The sequence below is a fragment of the Hippopotamus amphibius genome, chromosome 16 (genome assembly GCF_030028045.1).
Source record: "Hippopotamus amphibius kiboko isolate mHipAmp2 chromosome 16, mHipAmp2.hap2, whole genome shotgun sequence".
Lineage (NCBI taxonomy): Eukaryota > Metazoa > Chordata > Mammalia > Artiodactyla > Hippopotamidae > Hippopotamus > Hippopotamus amphibius.
This window is the reverse complement of record NC_080201.1, coordinates 19,311,936-19,327,562: the sequence shown is the minus strand read 5'-3', so window position 1 is coordinate 19,327,562 and position 15,627 is coordinate 19,311,936. Positions and strand designations below refer to the sequence as shown.

Sequence of the window (15,627 nt, the reverse complement as noted above, 5' to 3'; positions counted from 1 at the left end):
CACATTTTTCCTCAGAGAAAGAAATGGAGGCAGGGAATCATGACATGACGACTCCTGACTGGCTGATCTACGGTCTAAGCCCCACTGCTTATCTGGTGACCAGTTGTGCCTGGGGAGGCAGAGGCCCCAGACCCGAGCACGTGGGGTGACACATTTCTGGGGGTGCCGGTGGAGACAGTGCTTCAGATGGCTTTCAACAGAGAAATCTGCGGTCACTGCCCTAACCAGGGGACCAAACTGAGCAACACGAACAGTGATGGTGGGGACAAGCTGGCATCCCGCAGCTACTGGTGGGTGCCAAGGATACATACCACACTCCTGAGCAGAGTTCTCATTAGTAAATTCAAACCTGAACTCAACCAACTTCTAGTTACAGGAACAATGCAGACTGTGCGACTTCTCCAGGACGACTCACCTGGGCTTTTCAAAATAGTCAGTGTCAAGAAAAATTAAAAGGTGGAGAGGTGGGGAGATAGTTCTAGATGAGGCTAAAGAGAGATGACAACCAAATGCAATACATGAAACTTGACTGGAGCCTGACTAAAAAACAACTGTGAGTGACATTTTGAGGAAATTCATATATGCCTGGATATTAGATATGTCAGAGAATTGTTCATTTGGATGTCAGATAACAGTACTGTGGTTACAAGCTTATTCTTAGGAGACACAGGATGAAGTACCAAGAAGTGAAGGGTCATGCGTCTGCAGTTTACTCTCAAGTATATTTATATTCTACACACACTTAAATAAAGCCAACATGTTAACATGTTGCAAACACGTTAACAACTGCTAAATCTAGGTGCTGGGTATACAAGAATATTCATACATTATTCTTTCAACTTTTTGGCATGCTTGCAACTTTTCCTAATCAAACCATCAGGAGAAATTTAAAAAGTGAACCAAACCTTATCGACCCAGCCTGTAATAGGCACTCACTACCACCCCCATCCCAAACCCGGAATGACCCCACTGAAATGAAAGACTCTCAGGCATGCTGGGAAATGAATATAAATTAAGGATTTATTACAAAATGCAAAATGTTAGTTTCTTATTGTCAGTGATTCAAGAAAGCAAGGCCATGAGCCCTGCATGGGGCTGGGAGCAAAAATCCAGGCTCAGGAGCGGGCTGACAGGCACTGGTTCACAACCTCCAGCAGATGGGTGTTCTCTAGGGCGGCTGCCACCCGCTCTTTATCCGCAAGCTGCTTGTTCACTGGGTGGGAAAGAGAGAGTGGTGAAATAGATTTATACCCCCACCAACAAAGCCTTCCTGTCACCTCCTTCCTAGGACCCCAAGCCTTGATCAGGTGACCCCAAGCACCTGAGCTCACACCTACCCCACCTTCTTGTGACCCCCTCCCACCTGGCCACTCATGTCTGCCACCTATCCTATAAAGCCTGACACACCCTGGCCCTGTGTACTTAAGAGAGGAAGAGGGAAGGAGTGGGAGAACATGGGAAACACAGGAGACTCAAGTCAGGCCAGCTTTGCTCTAGGTGGCCACGTCCACTAAGGAGTCACCCACCTAATGCCACACCTCCAACCCGCCCCCGAATCTTGCCCTACAAACCACCACGGCAAGGGGGAAGCCTCGAGGCCAATGCCTCAACACCAGCCCACACTTACCTGCATGCTCTGAGGCATGGGTCCCTGGTGTAATGTGCACGTCCATCTGGGAGGGAGACAGGTGGGGCGTGAGCATTCACACACCTTTCTATCCCCCTTTCTCCTCTCCCCACTCCCCACCTCCAGCTGATCCTTCTTCCTAATCATGCCTTTGGACTCTGGCCCTTCTATTACACCCCAAACCCACTCACAGCCACTCCATCTCTACCCAAAGGACCGGCCAACTGCTACTGACTTAAAGGCCTGTCTGTGCCCCTTCCCTGCTCCAAACCTATCTTACAGCTCCCTACTGCCCTTCCTGCCACACTCCTCACTACTTTTCCGCACTTTCCAGCTTAGGTCTTTATTCTTGTCCCATCAAATTGGAAAGCCTCTTCCTGGTTTCATATCTGCTAGCTGGGATGAAACCTTCCTGATCTCACCCTGATGTCCATACTCATGCTCTCTATGCCCTCCTCAGTAGCAGACATGCCTGTCTCACCCCTGGGGCTCAGTTCCAACTTACCTTGAAACGCTGGGGAAGGGATCGCAGAAGCTTGACTTTGATGGACAGGCCAATAAGGGTGGCCATACTGCAGTGAGGAATGGTGGGTGTGAAGGCCACGGCCACAGTGCTCTCGGGGTCGCTCACCTGGTTGGGGAGGTGGGGTGTTCGGAGTCATGGCCCGTCCTGCCCAGAGCCCCTCTTCTTAGTTTGTTGCTTCAGGCAAGTCGTCTAACCAGTACGGGTCGCAGGTCTCAGTTTCCACACACACACATACACACACGCACGCGCGCAGGGACACACGGACGGGGACACACACACACACACACACACACACACCCTGTTCCAAAGATTTCCTGAGGAGTCCGTGAGCTGAGAGAACGCCAGCCCCTTGGTGCACAGCTGAGCCTTTCTGACTCTCCCGAACAAGTCGCTCCCCTGGACGCCGGGAGTGACTCACCTGAACCCGCACTTGCTCTACTACGTTCAATTCTTCTAACGTCAGTGGATGCTCCGGGTCATTGATGGAGCGAATCAGATGTGGCAAGTGAAGGAAAGGGAACTCTGCTCCTCTGCCCACTTAGAACCCTCCGCCGGGACCGCCCGGCCCTAATACAGCTCCATCAACTACTGGACATCACTTCATTCTCCCCTCCCAGGCCCCCGCGAACCCGCCCGCGCCCGGCAGCGGCGGATATCGAAGATCTCGCGCGCGTCGATGCTGTCTGGAACCTGCTCGTCCTCCTCGCCCGCGGTCACTGGCCGCTCCCCGGAGCGCTCGTAGATGAGGGGATTAGCGTTCTCCAAGAGGCCGCCCCCAGTCCCGCCGCCGCCCACCATCGCGGAACCGCTGCCGGCAACTGGAGGCGTGCACTTCCGCTCCTAAGGTGCACTTCCGGGGAACGGGAAGGGGGCGTGGCGTGGTGACGCGGTAAGGCGAGGGACAAGCGCCGCCGCCCGTTCTCTGCCTGGGCTTTGGGCGGAACAGCGGCCTTGGCGTGCTTTCTACGCAGACCGGGAAAAATGCGGGATGTCCAACAAAGACATGGAGAAGGGGTCACATGTGCGAGCCGGGAGGGTGCTGGACGGCGCAGGCCAAGGCTGGGGCACTGCAGACCCGTCTGAGACTGAGCCAGGCGTATCGTCAGGCATCACTTCCTCCGAGAAGCCTTCCCCTTAGGCTGGGCGGGCGCCCAGAGTTGCCACTGTCCCCGCAGGGTTCAGTGCGTTTCGAAACTTCCCGGTGACACATCTGCAGCCCCCATTGCACCTTGAAGCTAGGAGTGCTTTCCCGATCCCCAGCGCGCGGACCAGCAGACGTTCTTTAAATGTTTGTCCAATGGATAGAAGACCATGAGCTCGATTTTAGCGGGAGGTGGGGACAGGGAAAGACACAGGGTGGGGTTGAGGGTTTCCTTAAGAAGAGTGCCACAATCAGGTGTGCATTTCAAAAAGCGCGCCTTTGCCGAGTAGAGAGGAGGGCCCACGGAGACCCTCAGACCAGGGACAATAGAGGGATGAAGGCGGACCCAGGAAATCGGTCCCTGAAAGCAGGAGGAGTTTTTGTAATGTAGGGGTAGTCACACTTCCCTACCTTTGCTGGGGCGGTTCCTTTCACTCTGAACGAAGGTGGTTTTTTCTTTTTTTTTTTTTTTTTCAAGCTCCTTTTTTCCCCCTTCAGATTTTTATTGGAGTATAATTGCTTTATACTGTTGTGCCAGTTTCTGCTGTACAACAAGTGAATCAACTGTATTTATACCCCCATATCCCTTTCCTCTAGAGCCTACCTCCCACCACCCCTCTAGGTCATCACCAATCATCGAGTTGATCTCCCTGTTATGCAGTAGCTTCCCACTAGCTGTTTTACATTTGGTAGCAGTATAAGTCAGTGCTACACTCTCACTTCGTCCCAGCTTCCCCTGGTCATTTTCATTTATCTGTCTATGGAAATCCTGATTGTGCACCTCCTCAAGGGAGCTCTTCTGGTTTCCCCAGTCACAGATTATTGCTCCCTCTCTCTCCCCCTCGGAACACACTTGTCCAGCATGTGACCATAAGGACACTGAACGACGGTTTGTGGAGATGGTTCTCGGTATTGCCCAGGGGCTGCAGAAGCCTCAAGGCCCCTTCAGAGGAATCCCAAGGGGACCTGGGCAGAGGGGAAGGGTCTGTGCTGACCCTGACTGCCACTGGCCTTTGCCCCTTTCATCCTGCTCTCCTGCAAAACCTATCTTTCCCCGCCTACCCAGTCCAAATTCCAGGGCCTGTGTGAGGCACTCCCTAGTCAACAGCTGGATGGATCCTGTGCAGCCTGTTGGTGAAAAGAAGCGTGCGCGCCAGTAGTGCAGAAAAGACCTGTGAGCCCACGATGCCTCTGGACCAACTTCGCATGTGGCTGAGTGCTGTGGCCTTTGGACTCCTGCTTCTCCTTATCCCGGGCCAGGGTGAGGCTCCCATGCCGGGCGGCAGGGGCTAGGGTAGGACTTGCCAAATTCTGCCGAGGCAGAACCTGAGGCTGCGGGAGGACAGGCATCGGGGAGGTGGGAGCCGGTGGAGAGCTACAGGACCAGAACCATGTGCAGGATCTGATGCACCTCTGCACTCTTTGAGGTGCAGAGAGAGTCTGGGCTGCCCCAAGTCTCACTACACTGAGCAGGCCCTAGGGATTCTGAGCAGCACCCAGGCAGGCTGGGGAGTTATTTGGGACATTGCCCTCTTAGCGTTTGCGGTGGAGCTGTTGCTAAAGGGGTAATAACAAAAATATTAATACCTTCCTGCTACCATATGGCTCTGAGTGTTGCGCCCTTGGCCAGAGGGGTGTCCTGACACCCACTGAGCCTCTCTGCACAGGAGCCCTAGGCAAGGTTACTGGCTCAGGCTACGGAAGCCCCCATCCTCCTTTCACCACATGCTACTATTAGATGGACTTCCACGTCCTCTTCACCCCATGCACCCACCCTGGGTGAGGCAGGTCTTTGCCTCCAGGGCAAAGGTGATCTCTCTTTGTGCTAAGCCCTTATCAGTAGGCTTTATAGCTTAGGCTTTGTGGGTTCAGTACCTGGGCGCAGCCCTAGCTCCTGTGCCCCCTCTTAATGTATATATATGTATGTACATATATATATATATATATTTGGCTGTGCCTGGTCTTAGTTGCAGCACATGGGATCTTCGTTGCCGTGTGCAGGATCTTTGTTGCGACGTAGGATCTTGAGTTGCAGCATGCGGGCTCTTAGTTGCGGCATGTGGGATCTAGTCCCAGACCAGGGATCGAACCTGGGCCCCCTACGTTGGGACTGCCAGGGACGTCCCCTGTGCCCCCTCTTGAAGGGCACGATCCTCTAATCCAAATGGGCTCTGCCTGTGGGACCTGACTGTCCTTTGCCTTCTCAGTTGAATCTGCCTGGGAAGCATCCACACTCATGACTCCTCCGTGGCTCACCCCGCCGGGCTTCTGCCCTTACCCCCTGCTCACCAGGCTCTAGGAGGTCACCGGCACCTTCCAGTGCCATGATCTGCTAGGCCTCGCTGATGCCTCTTTTTAGAAGTGTTGCTGTGTTGGATTGGACCTACTTTCAGAAAAGAAGAATTGACAAGCACAGGTGACGGGTCTGACCCTCTCCTGTCCCACCCAGTCCTGGCTTATCGACAGGGACCATCTAGGTCTCCAGGGCCTTCTACACTCTGCCCAGGAGTTTACCCAAGGATGGATGTGTGCCTGCATCCTTGATTTTCACCTAAATGGTCACACATTGTCTCCCTTTCTGGTTCTTGGCTTTTCCACTTCCTGACACACCTCCACATGGTAGAACTTCTTCATACTATTTAATGAAAGGGCTTCTCTTCAAGGAGGAAGCATCCTTGATGTAACCAGTCTGATCAGGAACGTTTTAGCAGGTTTTGTCTTTCGTGATAACAAACATCAAGCATTAGAGGCCGGTGGAGGCAGTGAGGTACATGGACAGACATCACATCCCACAAATAACTATGTAGACAGCGTGTTCCTCGGGAGAAGGGTGGGTCTTCTGACTTGGAAAGGCACTGCTTTGCACTCTCTGGAGCATGTGAGTAGCTGCTGACTCCGGCCTTACCCACTCCAGGTGTCATCAGGCATATTCACCTGTGTTAATCTAATAGGTGTAGGGTAGTATAGTTCCATGGGACTGTTTTTTTGTTTTCTTTCTCTTTTTTTTTACTTATGAAACCAGGCCCAGACCTGCCAAATTCTGCAAAGGCAGAACCTAAGCCTGCAGGAGGAAAAGCGCCAGGGAGGTGAGAGCCAGTGGAGATAACACCAGGGGAATTGGGAGCCTGCCTGGATAGCTCCCTGCACACTGAGGCACAAAGAGGGTCAGGACTGCCCAAGGTCACACAGCACCTCAGGGCTCCCTGTCTAAGGTAGAGAGAGTAATGTAACAAACTCAGTGTACCATGATCTACCTTCAACAGTCATCAAGACCTGGGCAGCTTAGTTTTGTCTGGATTATCCCTTCTCCTTTGCATCATGATTTGAAGCAAATCCCAGACATCACATCACTTGTAAAATTTTTTATCCTACTAAAAGAAAAGGTATATATCTCTCATAATTTCTTAATGTAATCAAACATCTAGTCAGATATTCCCATTTCATATTATCTCATGGTATTTATGACTTTAAAAAAAAACATGATTTAAACAAGGTTCATACTTTAAAAATTGGTAGATGTGCTTTTTTAAATAACATTTGAGATCTAATTCATATAGCATAACTTTTACCCATTTAAAGTGGATTTTAGTATATTCACGGAGTTTACCACATCAATTCCCCTTTCCCCAACGTTTCTGTCTCTATGAATATGCCAATTCTAGACATTTCATATAAACAAAACAATTCAATGTGTCGTCCTTTGTGGTTGGCTTTTTTCACTTAGTGTATTTTCAAGGTTCGTCCGTGTTGTAGCATGTTCGGTATTTTTTTTTTATTACTGAATAATATTCCATTTTTGTTGTTGTGTTGAAGAAACCAGTTTGTTCTGGAGAAAATGCCAGAGTTTGAGGGGTTTTTGTTTTTGTTATTGTTTTCTTGAAGTATAGTTGATTTACAATGTTGTGTTAGTTTCAGGTGCACAGTAAAGTGGTTCAGTTATATACGTATTCAGAATCTTTTCTCTTATAGATTATTACAAAATATTGAATATAATTCCCTGTGCTATACAGTAGGTCCTTGTTGGTTATTTTATATATAGTAGTGTATATATGTTAATACCAAACTCCTAATTTATCCCTCCCCCCCTTTTCCCCTTTGAAAAAAAGTTTATTTTCTATGTCTGTGAATCATTGTTTTGTAAATAAGTTTATTTGTATCATTTTTTTTAGATTCCACATGTAACAGAGTTTGGGTTTTGCTGGTTACATCCCTGTAGTGTCTTTTAACTGTTTCTCTGCCCCCTGAATGCCTGTAAACTTGTATTTATATCCTAGAGCAGCAATTCCCAGCCTTTTTGGCACCAGGGACCGGTTTCATGGAAGACATCCCAAGGATGCAGGAGTGGATCAGGCAGTAATGGGAGCAATGGAGAGCAGTAGATGAAGCTTCCACTCCCTTGCCCGCCGCTTATCACCTGCTGTGTGGCCTGGGGCCGGGAGCGGGGGAGTTGGGGACCCCTGTTCTAGAGGCTTGATCAGATTCAATTTTTAGATTTTGCTTTGTTTTGTTTTGTTTTGGGGCAAGACTACTTCATATGTGGTGCAGTGGACTTGCAACAGAAAAACATACAATGTCTGATTGTCTTGCTTTTCGTGACAAAATGAGTTGTTGACACCACAGTCAGACTTCTTTTATTTATTTATTTATCTGTTTATTTATTGGCTATGTTGGGTCTTTGTTGCTGCACACGGGCTTTCTCTAGTTGTGGCAAGCGGGTGCTACTCTTCATTGCAGTGCTCGAGCTTCTGGTGGCTGCTCTTGTTGTGGAGCACGGGCTTTAGGCATGCAGGCTTCTGTAGTTGTGGCATGTGGACTCAGTAGTTGTGGCTCACGGGCTTAGTTGCTCTGCAGCATGTGGGATCTTCCTGGATCAAGGATCGGACCCGTGTCCCTTGCATCGGCAGGCAGATTCTTAACCACTGCACCACCAGGGAAGTCCCCAGAGTCAGATTTCAATGTGAAATTTTTCTTAGCTTGAGTGAGGTGAATATCTCCTCATTTGTGTAAGAGCCATTTATTGGTATTCTTTATTCTGTCTGAACATATTCTTTCACCGTTTCATATTCTTTCGCCAAATATGCAGAGTTGGCATATTCCTCATTCATCTATAGAAATTCTTTATCTATTAAGAATATCAGCTCTTTCTCTGTTAGGTGACTTTCAGTCTCTTCCTGCCTCCCTGATCCCCATAGCAGGGCAGGCTGTACTTCTTATGTTCTGGACCCAGCTGCCCTTCTCTTTGTAGTTCTCCTCATGACATTACTCTTTGTTTGGAGGATACTTTCTTTATGTCATTCTTGCCACCTAGAGTGTGAGATCCTTAAGGACAGGAATCTTGTCTGTCTGATTCTCACAGTTCTACTGCCTCCTAGGACCTGGCGCCCAGTGAGCAGAAAGGACACTCTCATCCCATCAAGCTTGTGTGACTATTTGTTCAAAGCTCCTGGGGCTCAACCACGGTGCCAAACCCCAAGGAGCCTCACTGAGCGTGGTGGAAAAGGCAGTTGGGGTTGGGGTGGGGCGTGGGGAGGAGAATTACAAGCAGGAAATCTGTAAAGCAGGTGTTGCTAGATCAGGGCAGCTGAATTGGGAGACCCAACCCTGATGTGCATCTCTGCCCACAGGCCAGGACTCTACCAGCCCCATCCGGACCACACGCACGGGGCAGGTGCGGGGGAGCCTCGTCCATGTGAAGAACACTGATGTGGGGGTCCACACCTTCTTGGGAATTCCCTTTGCCAAGCCACCTGTAGGGCCACTGCGGTTTGCGCCCCCGGAGCCCCCGGAATCTTGGAGTGGTGTAAAGGATGGGACCTCCCACCCAGCCAAGTAAGCAGGGGGTCCAGGGAACTCTAGGCCCTGGGGTAGAGGGTACCCTGAGCTCTGGGCCAGGCTGCAGTTGTCATTTCATCTAAGCCACAGCCAGTTTTCCCTCTGAGTTTGGTGGATTTTCACATGCGTTTTTCTGATGAGCATGCAGAGGCTTGAAAGAGTGAAGTCACTTCCCCAGACTGAGGGTTTAGCCCTCAAAGAGCTCGTCCCGCATGCTGAAGGGGCGAGCAGAGACACATAACTCCCTGGGTTCTAGTTGTGCCACGTTCTCTCTGCCTCTAGAGGAGGTGTCTTTGGGAGAGCTTTGAACCTTGTAGGAGCTCCTGACTCTAGCAGCAGACACTGGAGATCCCTGAGGAGTGGAGGACCCCACTCTGCACAGTCACTGTGCCAATCGACAGGGTCAGATGCCCTTGACCAAGGGGCATGTGTATGTTCTTGCAACAGGAAACTGTGTGGGAGTGATGAGGTTCCCTGAGAGTCTGACTTGGGATGAGGGACCCACTGCCCTTCTCATGAGAAATTAACCCATTCATTTTGGCAGCACATAGATACAAGCTACTCCCCTGTTCCAGGGCTTCCTGAGTATAGTGATATGGTGGTGAATGTCAACACATGTGACCAATGGTTCTCACAGAGACCCTCCAGAGTCAAGATTTCTCAGCCTCAGGAGGATTGGTATCCAAGACCCTCATAAACTTGAGGCCTCCCTGGAAGACTGGGCTCCACCCCAGCTTCCCCAGAGCCTGTGGCCTGTAACTTGGTGCAGAGGGGCTTTACGGAGGGATCATGTGTGAGCAGGGTATCAGAGGAAGTGGGACTAAGGGTAGCTGGGAGCAAATCTGGGCCCAGGATCTGGTTACAGCCACGGCATGGCCCCAGGACTGACTGCCTGCCATGCCACCAGGTGTCTGCAGGACTTCACTAGCATGCAAAAAATGATTCTGAAACTGCGGAATGTGACCCTGCCTTCTACCTCCATGTCTGAAGACTGCCTGTACCTTAACATCTACACACCTGCCTATTCCCACGAGGGCTCTAACCTGCCTGTGAGTGCCAGGCCACAGCTGGCTGAGGGGTGGGAGGACATTTCTTCTGCAAGAAGATTAAAAAGGACAAGATCAGCCTGGGCCCCACTGCAATGTAGACCCTGTTAAGAAGCTTCTTACTATCAGATCCAAGAGAGTACTTCTTTTTTTTTTTCATATTTATTTATTTATTTGAGTTGCACCAGGTCCCAGTTGTGGCACAAGGAATCTTAGTTGTAGTGTGCAGACTTCTTAGTTGCGGCATGCTTGTGGGATCTAGTTCCCCGACCAGGAATTGAACCCAGGCTCCCTGCATTGAGAGTACGGAGTCTTACCCACTGGACCACCAGGGAAGTCCCCCTTAGAGAATACTTCTTACCCAGCAAGTGTGGCTGACCCCTGGGCATAGGGTCACAGAACCCTGGCTGCTCCCAGAGATCAGAAACTGCAGCCCTGGGAGGGACCCAGGACTCACCCAACCAACTCATACCCAAGACGCACTCAGGAGCCTGAGGGCTACACCTTGAGGTGGCCAGGGACCCCAGCCATGGATTAGCTGTTAGGCTGGTGAGAATGGAGTACACTTTTAATTAATGTGCATGCATGTGGGGTGATCAGAGAGACACCCCTTTTCTTTCCACGTCAGAGAGGGTTCTGGGAGAAAGGGAGCCAGGCTTTGGTATGTGGGACGGGCTCCAAAGTGTCGGAGGCCCAGTTTTCCTGATAGAACTTGGGTCGCCTTCAGCCCAGGTCACGAAGACACCACTGTGTCTTGCTGGAGTTCTGTCCATGTAGTCAGGTGGACAGAGCCAAAGTGGTGGTTCATTTAGGGAGGAGCCCCGGTGGGGTTTGGGTGGGGTGGGAGCCACGTGGTGTCTGTGCCATGGATTCCCCAGGTGATGGTGTGGATCCACGGTGGCAGCCTCACCCTGGGCATGGCTTCCATGTATGACGGCTCCACACTGGCGGCCTTGGAGGACGTGCTGGTGGTCGTTATCCAGTACCGCCTGGGTTTGCTGGGCTTCTTCAGGTGAGGCTGGGGCTGGGCTGGGCAGCATGGGCTAATGGAGCCAGGATGGTCCCATGAGCCTCATCCCTGCCACCTCTCAGCACTGGAGATGAGCATGCAACTGGCAACTGGGGCTACCTGGATCAAGTGGCCGCACTGCGCTGGGTCCAGCAAAATATCGCCTACTTTGGAGGCGACCCTGGCCGAGTCACCATTTTTGGCACATCTGCGGGTGGCATAAGCGTGTCTTCGCATGTCGTGTCCCCCATGTCCAAAGGACTCTTCCACGGTGCCATCATGGAGAGTGGTGTGGCCTTGACACCCGGCTTCGTCACCAAATCATCTGACATGGTCTCCACAGTGAGTGCCCTCAACTGTGGGAAGCCCAGACCTGCTGCCCTGTCTCTTACCTCTTGGCCTCCATTACTCTATGTGTTAAATGGGGATAACAAGGGCTCCCCTGCCATCAGAGGACCTTGGGAACAGCTGCCTATCTGGTGATTTTTCAAGGGTCAGAATTCACAGACCTCTGTCAGCGCAGAGGCTAAGTGTGTTCTGTGGCCCACAGAACTGCTGCCCTGAGGGCCCCCATCATAGGCTGGACCATCTAGGTAGGTGGGATCCCCGGCCCCCCACCCCCACCCCACCCCCCCCCTCCGGCCCTGGGCAGAGTACTCTGAGCGTCGGGAAGTTGGAACAATTTCAAAACTGTAGGAACCCATTCATAGTAGTCTGTGAGATTTGGGATACCCCTGCCTCCTACTGGGGCATTGGGCAAACCTCTCTCCCCTGTCTGGAAGTATGAGCTAGCCACTGCCTGGTCTCTTTACAGATCACAGCCAACCTGTCTGCCTGTGGCCAGGTAGACTCGGAGTCCCTGGTGGACTGCCTGCGGCGCAAGAGTGAAGAGGAGATTCTGGTGATCAACAAGGTTCGACTGAATGGACGTGGCTGTGGAGGGAGGGGGCCAGTAGGTGTAGGGCAGGCAAGGCTGGATGCCCTTCATCCTCCTCGGGGCAAGTGACTCTAGCGCCACACCTTGGCGCCCTCACAGACCTGGATGGGAAATCGAGGCCAGGCCATGCTGAGGCAGTTGTAGGACCTCCTGGGGTGGGCATGAGCATCCCGGGACGAGCCAGGAAGGGGTGGAAGATGTCTGCACCATCAGAAAGTACCTGTGACCTGAGCTTGAGTGTCCCTTAGGCCTTCAGCACCATCCCCGGCCTGGTAGATGGGATCTTCCTGCCCAAGCACCCCCTGGAGCTGCTGGCCTCTGCCGAGTTTCACCTTGTCCCCAGCATCATTGGTGTCAACAATGATGAGTACAGTTGGATCATCCCTATGGTGAGGCCCACTCCCACGCCTCCAGGTGCCGGGGAGCCCATCCAGTGGGAAGGCCTCCAGGCTTCATAGCTCCAGGCCCATCCTATCTCCAACTCGAGACTCCTCCACCACCCAGGTCGTGAACAGTTCTGACATGGAAATGGACAGAAAGACCATAAAGGATGCCCTGCTGAAAATATCAAAAATAGTGGTGAGGTTCCTCGGGACCTGCCCCCATGCAGAGGGACTCCTGTCCTATCCCAAGGCACAGGAAACCCATCCCCCAGATATCCTGTCCATGCAGCGCCCCCCAGAGCTTGGCCCCTTTCCCTGATTCCCTAGCCCATCCCAGGATCCATCTCCCCAGCCCTGCCCCTGCTGCCTCCCGGCCCCTGGCAGCCTGCCTAACCTGCCTCTCCCTGCGCTACCTGGGGCAGGTGATGCCTCCTGAGTTTGGCGACCTGTTGATGGAGGAGTACACAGGGGACAATGAGGACCCCCAGACCCTCCGAACCCAGTTCCGTGAGTTGATGACGGACTCCCTCTTCGTGATGCCTGCACTCCAAGTGGCAAAGTTTCAGCGTGAGTACATTTGTAACTAAGGCCAGACTGGCAAGGGGGCAGCTCAGAGCTGCAGGTGCCAGGTCAGGTCTACTGGTATCCAGGTCTCGGCCCGTGTCTATCTGTTGGTGCCAGGCACTTCGTATCCTTCATCTCGGTAAATCCTCACGGCTAGTCTGTGAGACATACATTCACCCCCATTTTACGGAGGAGGAAACAGGTTCAGTGACCTTCAGTGACTTGCACAAGACCATAGCCTAGGAAGTTCCAAGGCCGTGATTTGAAGCCAGGCCCTTCCCACTGCCCTTGCTCCCTCACCTGGGGCTCCCTCACCCCATCGTCCAGATTCCAAACAGCTTTGGAATGAGCTGTGTAATCACTGTGGATGATGCAAGAAAGCTCCAGGTGAGGGGCTGCCAGGTCACCGCCTGTCTACCTCACCTCCCTAGGTTCCCACACCCCCGTCTACTTCTACGAGTTCCAGCATTCGCCTAGCTTCTTCAGGGACTTCAGGCCGAGCTATGTGAGGGCAGACCACGGAGATGAGGTTTACTTCATCTTCAGAAGTCTTTGGGGAAGCAGCCACTGTGAGTCTTCCCTGGTGGGGGTCCCTCAGAGGCTCCTCATTCCCAGGATGTGGGCGGGACGTTGGCCGAGACCGTGAGTGAGGGTGATTGCCCTCACTGTACAGATGAGGAAACTGAGGCTCAGTGAGAGGACGGGACCAGGTGTCTGAGATCTGACAGCTAGAGAGACTGGGCTCCGATTGGGGTCCAGGACTCTTCAGACCAGAACCTGCACTCCCTCCACCTCTCCCCACCCTGACCGTGGGTGTCTGGCATGGGTGCAGAGGGGGTGTTTCAAAGGCATCTTTCTTCCTTTGTTTCTTTCTTACTTTCTTCCCTCCCTCCTTCCTTCCTTCCTCTCTTTTTCCCTTCCTTCCTTCCTTTCTTTTTCATATTTATTTCTTAAATGCCCTTCTAGTGTCAGAAGAAGGGGGCCTTTTGGGTCAGGGGTGAGCCCCGTGTCAGGTCAGCCCGAGGCCAGGATGAATATATAGGGTTTGGGCAAGGAGAGGGCCTGGGGAGCAGGCAGAGGGCCAGGCCTGGGGTGGCAGGGAGGAGCTGGAAGGGTGAGATGGGTGCAGGAGTGACCCACGTGCTGGACTGGAGTTGCCCTGACTTGGACCCTTGCCCCCTTGCCCTGTAGTCCAGCTCACTGAGGAGGAGAAGCTGCTGAGCAGGACGATGATGACGTTCTGGGCCAACTTTGCTCGAAATGGGTGAGATGTCACCCCCCCCCCCCACTTTCACCTCCATGGTGGGCAGGGCAGGGCTCGAGCCCATCCAGGGCTCCCCTTGTCTGTGGTGACTTCATCAGTGTATGTGTCCTTAATTGCATGGCAGCCCTCTCCCCAGCTCCAGGACCCTCCTGGACAGAAAGGGGCCTTATGGGTGCTGGACATTCCTCCCATCTCTGGGTGAGCTGGGTGGGGGGTGGGGGACAGTGCTGTTATCCACAGAGCCTCTCCCCGTCAGGAAGGGGCAAAGGCTGCCCTGCCCCCTGTGCAGCTAACGCTTTGATGGGAGGTAGTTTCTACTTCTGGAAACCTCCCCTTCTCATTCCCCAAGCCTGTTCGGCTGCCTTGCCTGACCCCAGTCAGGGTGCTGGGGTCTGGGCTCGCTAGAACTCAGAATGACCCTCACACTGCCCTGCGGGAGGGCATGTCTACAGGAACCCCAACGGCGAGGGTCTGCCCCACTGGCCCCTGTTCGACCAGGAGGAGCAATACATGCAGCTGAACACGAAGCCTGGGGTGGGCCGGGCCCTGAAGGCCCACAGGGCCCAGTTCTGGATGAAGACCCTACCCAAGAAGATACAGGAGCTAATGGAGGCCAAGGAGAAGCACACAGAACTGTAGCTGTGTCTGGGGGGGGGAGGGGGAGGGTTAGGGGCTTGCATGTAGGTGGGGGTCTGCAGGCTGTACCCACACACACCCAGTGAGATTTTTCCTTCATTCACGTAGCCATTCATTCATTCTTTCGTTCGTCTACCCATCCATCCATCCAGCAAACACTGAAGAACCTACGGTATCGTGTTAGTTCCCAAGCCTGCCATTGGTCCTCTCTTGTTAGACACAATCAGTAAACCCTCCCAGGAAGCTGGATGAGCAAACCCCAATGGAAGTTTACCTTCTTCAACCTCCCACTGGGCCCCGGGCCCCATCCTCCCTGCCTCACCTCCACACCCTCCCCACCCTCTCTCCTCTCCCTCTGAAGAAAGGTGCTTTGGGGAATGTCGCCCACACCTGGCTCTCAGCAAGGCCCCCGCAATCTCCATCTGTAAATGGCCAATAGGGAACCTGGACACCGGGGGGGCCTGGGAGCTCCACGATCACAGTGCTTCGAGGCTCCCAACTACTAAGAATGTAAATGTCCCTGTCCCCACACATTTCCCTCCTAGATTAAGTGCCATCTATCGATGACATTTAAACAACCCACCCATTCATTTGTCAATGTCCCACGGAGGTGACTTACTCCATTTTTTGTAGGAAGCAGGAGTGGGCTTGTCCATAGTCCC

General features: G+C 52.6%; 2 protein-coding genes across 2 annotated transcripts; one reads left to right on the top strand and one right to left on the bottom strand.

The window, feature by feature from the left end:
- Nucleotides 1-995: 995 nt before the first annotated feature.
- CIAO2B (cytosolic iron-sulfur assembly component 2B) lies at nucleotides 996-3,001 on the bottom strand. The gene is made up of 5 exons (XM_057711955.1): nucleotides 2,810-3,001; nucleotides 2,572-2,651; nucleotides 2,133-2,258; nucleotides 1,628-1,673; nucleotides 996-1,213 (listed from the first exon to the last, which is right to left on the bottom strand). Exons 1-5 carry the CDS (start codon nucleotides 2,949-2,951, stop codon nucleotides 1,116-1,118), a joined length of 492 nt encoding a protein of 163 aa, XP_057567938.1. The 5' UTR covers nucleotides 2,952-3,001; the 3' UTR covers nucleotides 996-1,115.
- Nucleotides 3,002-3,117: 116 nt separating this feature from the next.
- CES2 (carboxylesterase 2) lies at nucleotides 3,118-15,029 on the top strand. Its single transcript, XM_057711956.1, is given in 14 exon segments — nucleotides 3,118-3,740; nucleotides 4,025-4,183; nucleotides 4,361-4,555; nucleotides 8,919-9,123; nucleotides 10,034-10,175; nucleotides 11,051-11,184; nucleotides 11,265-11,523; nucleotides 11,996-12,094; nucleotides 12,367-12,507; nucleotides 12,623-12,697; nucleotides 12,924-13,068; nucleotides 13,497-13,634; nucleotides 14,257-14,329; nucleotides 14,782-15,029. Coding segments are annotated over 14 exon segments (2,253 nt in total). The 5' UTR covers nucleotides 3,118-3,439; the 3' UTR covers nucleotides 14,969-15,029.
- The last annotated feature ends 598 nt before the right edge of the window (nucleotides 15,030-15,627 follow it).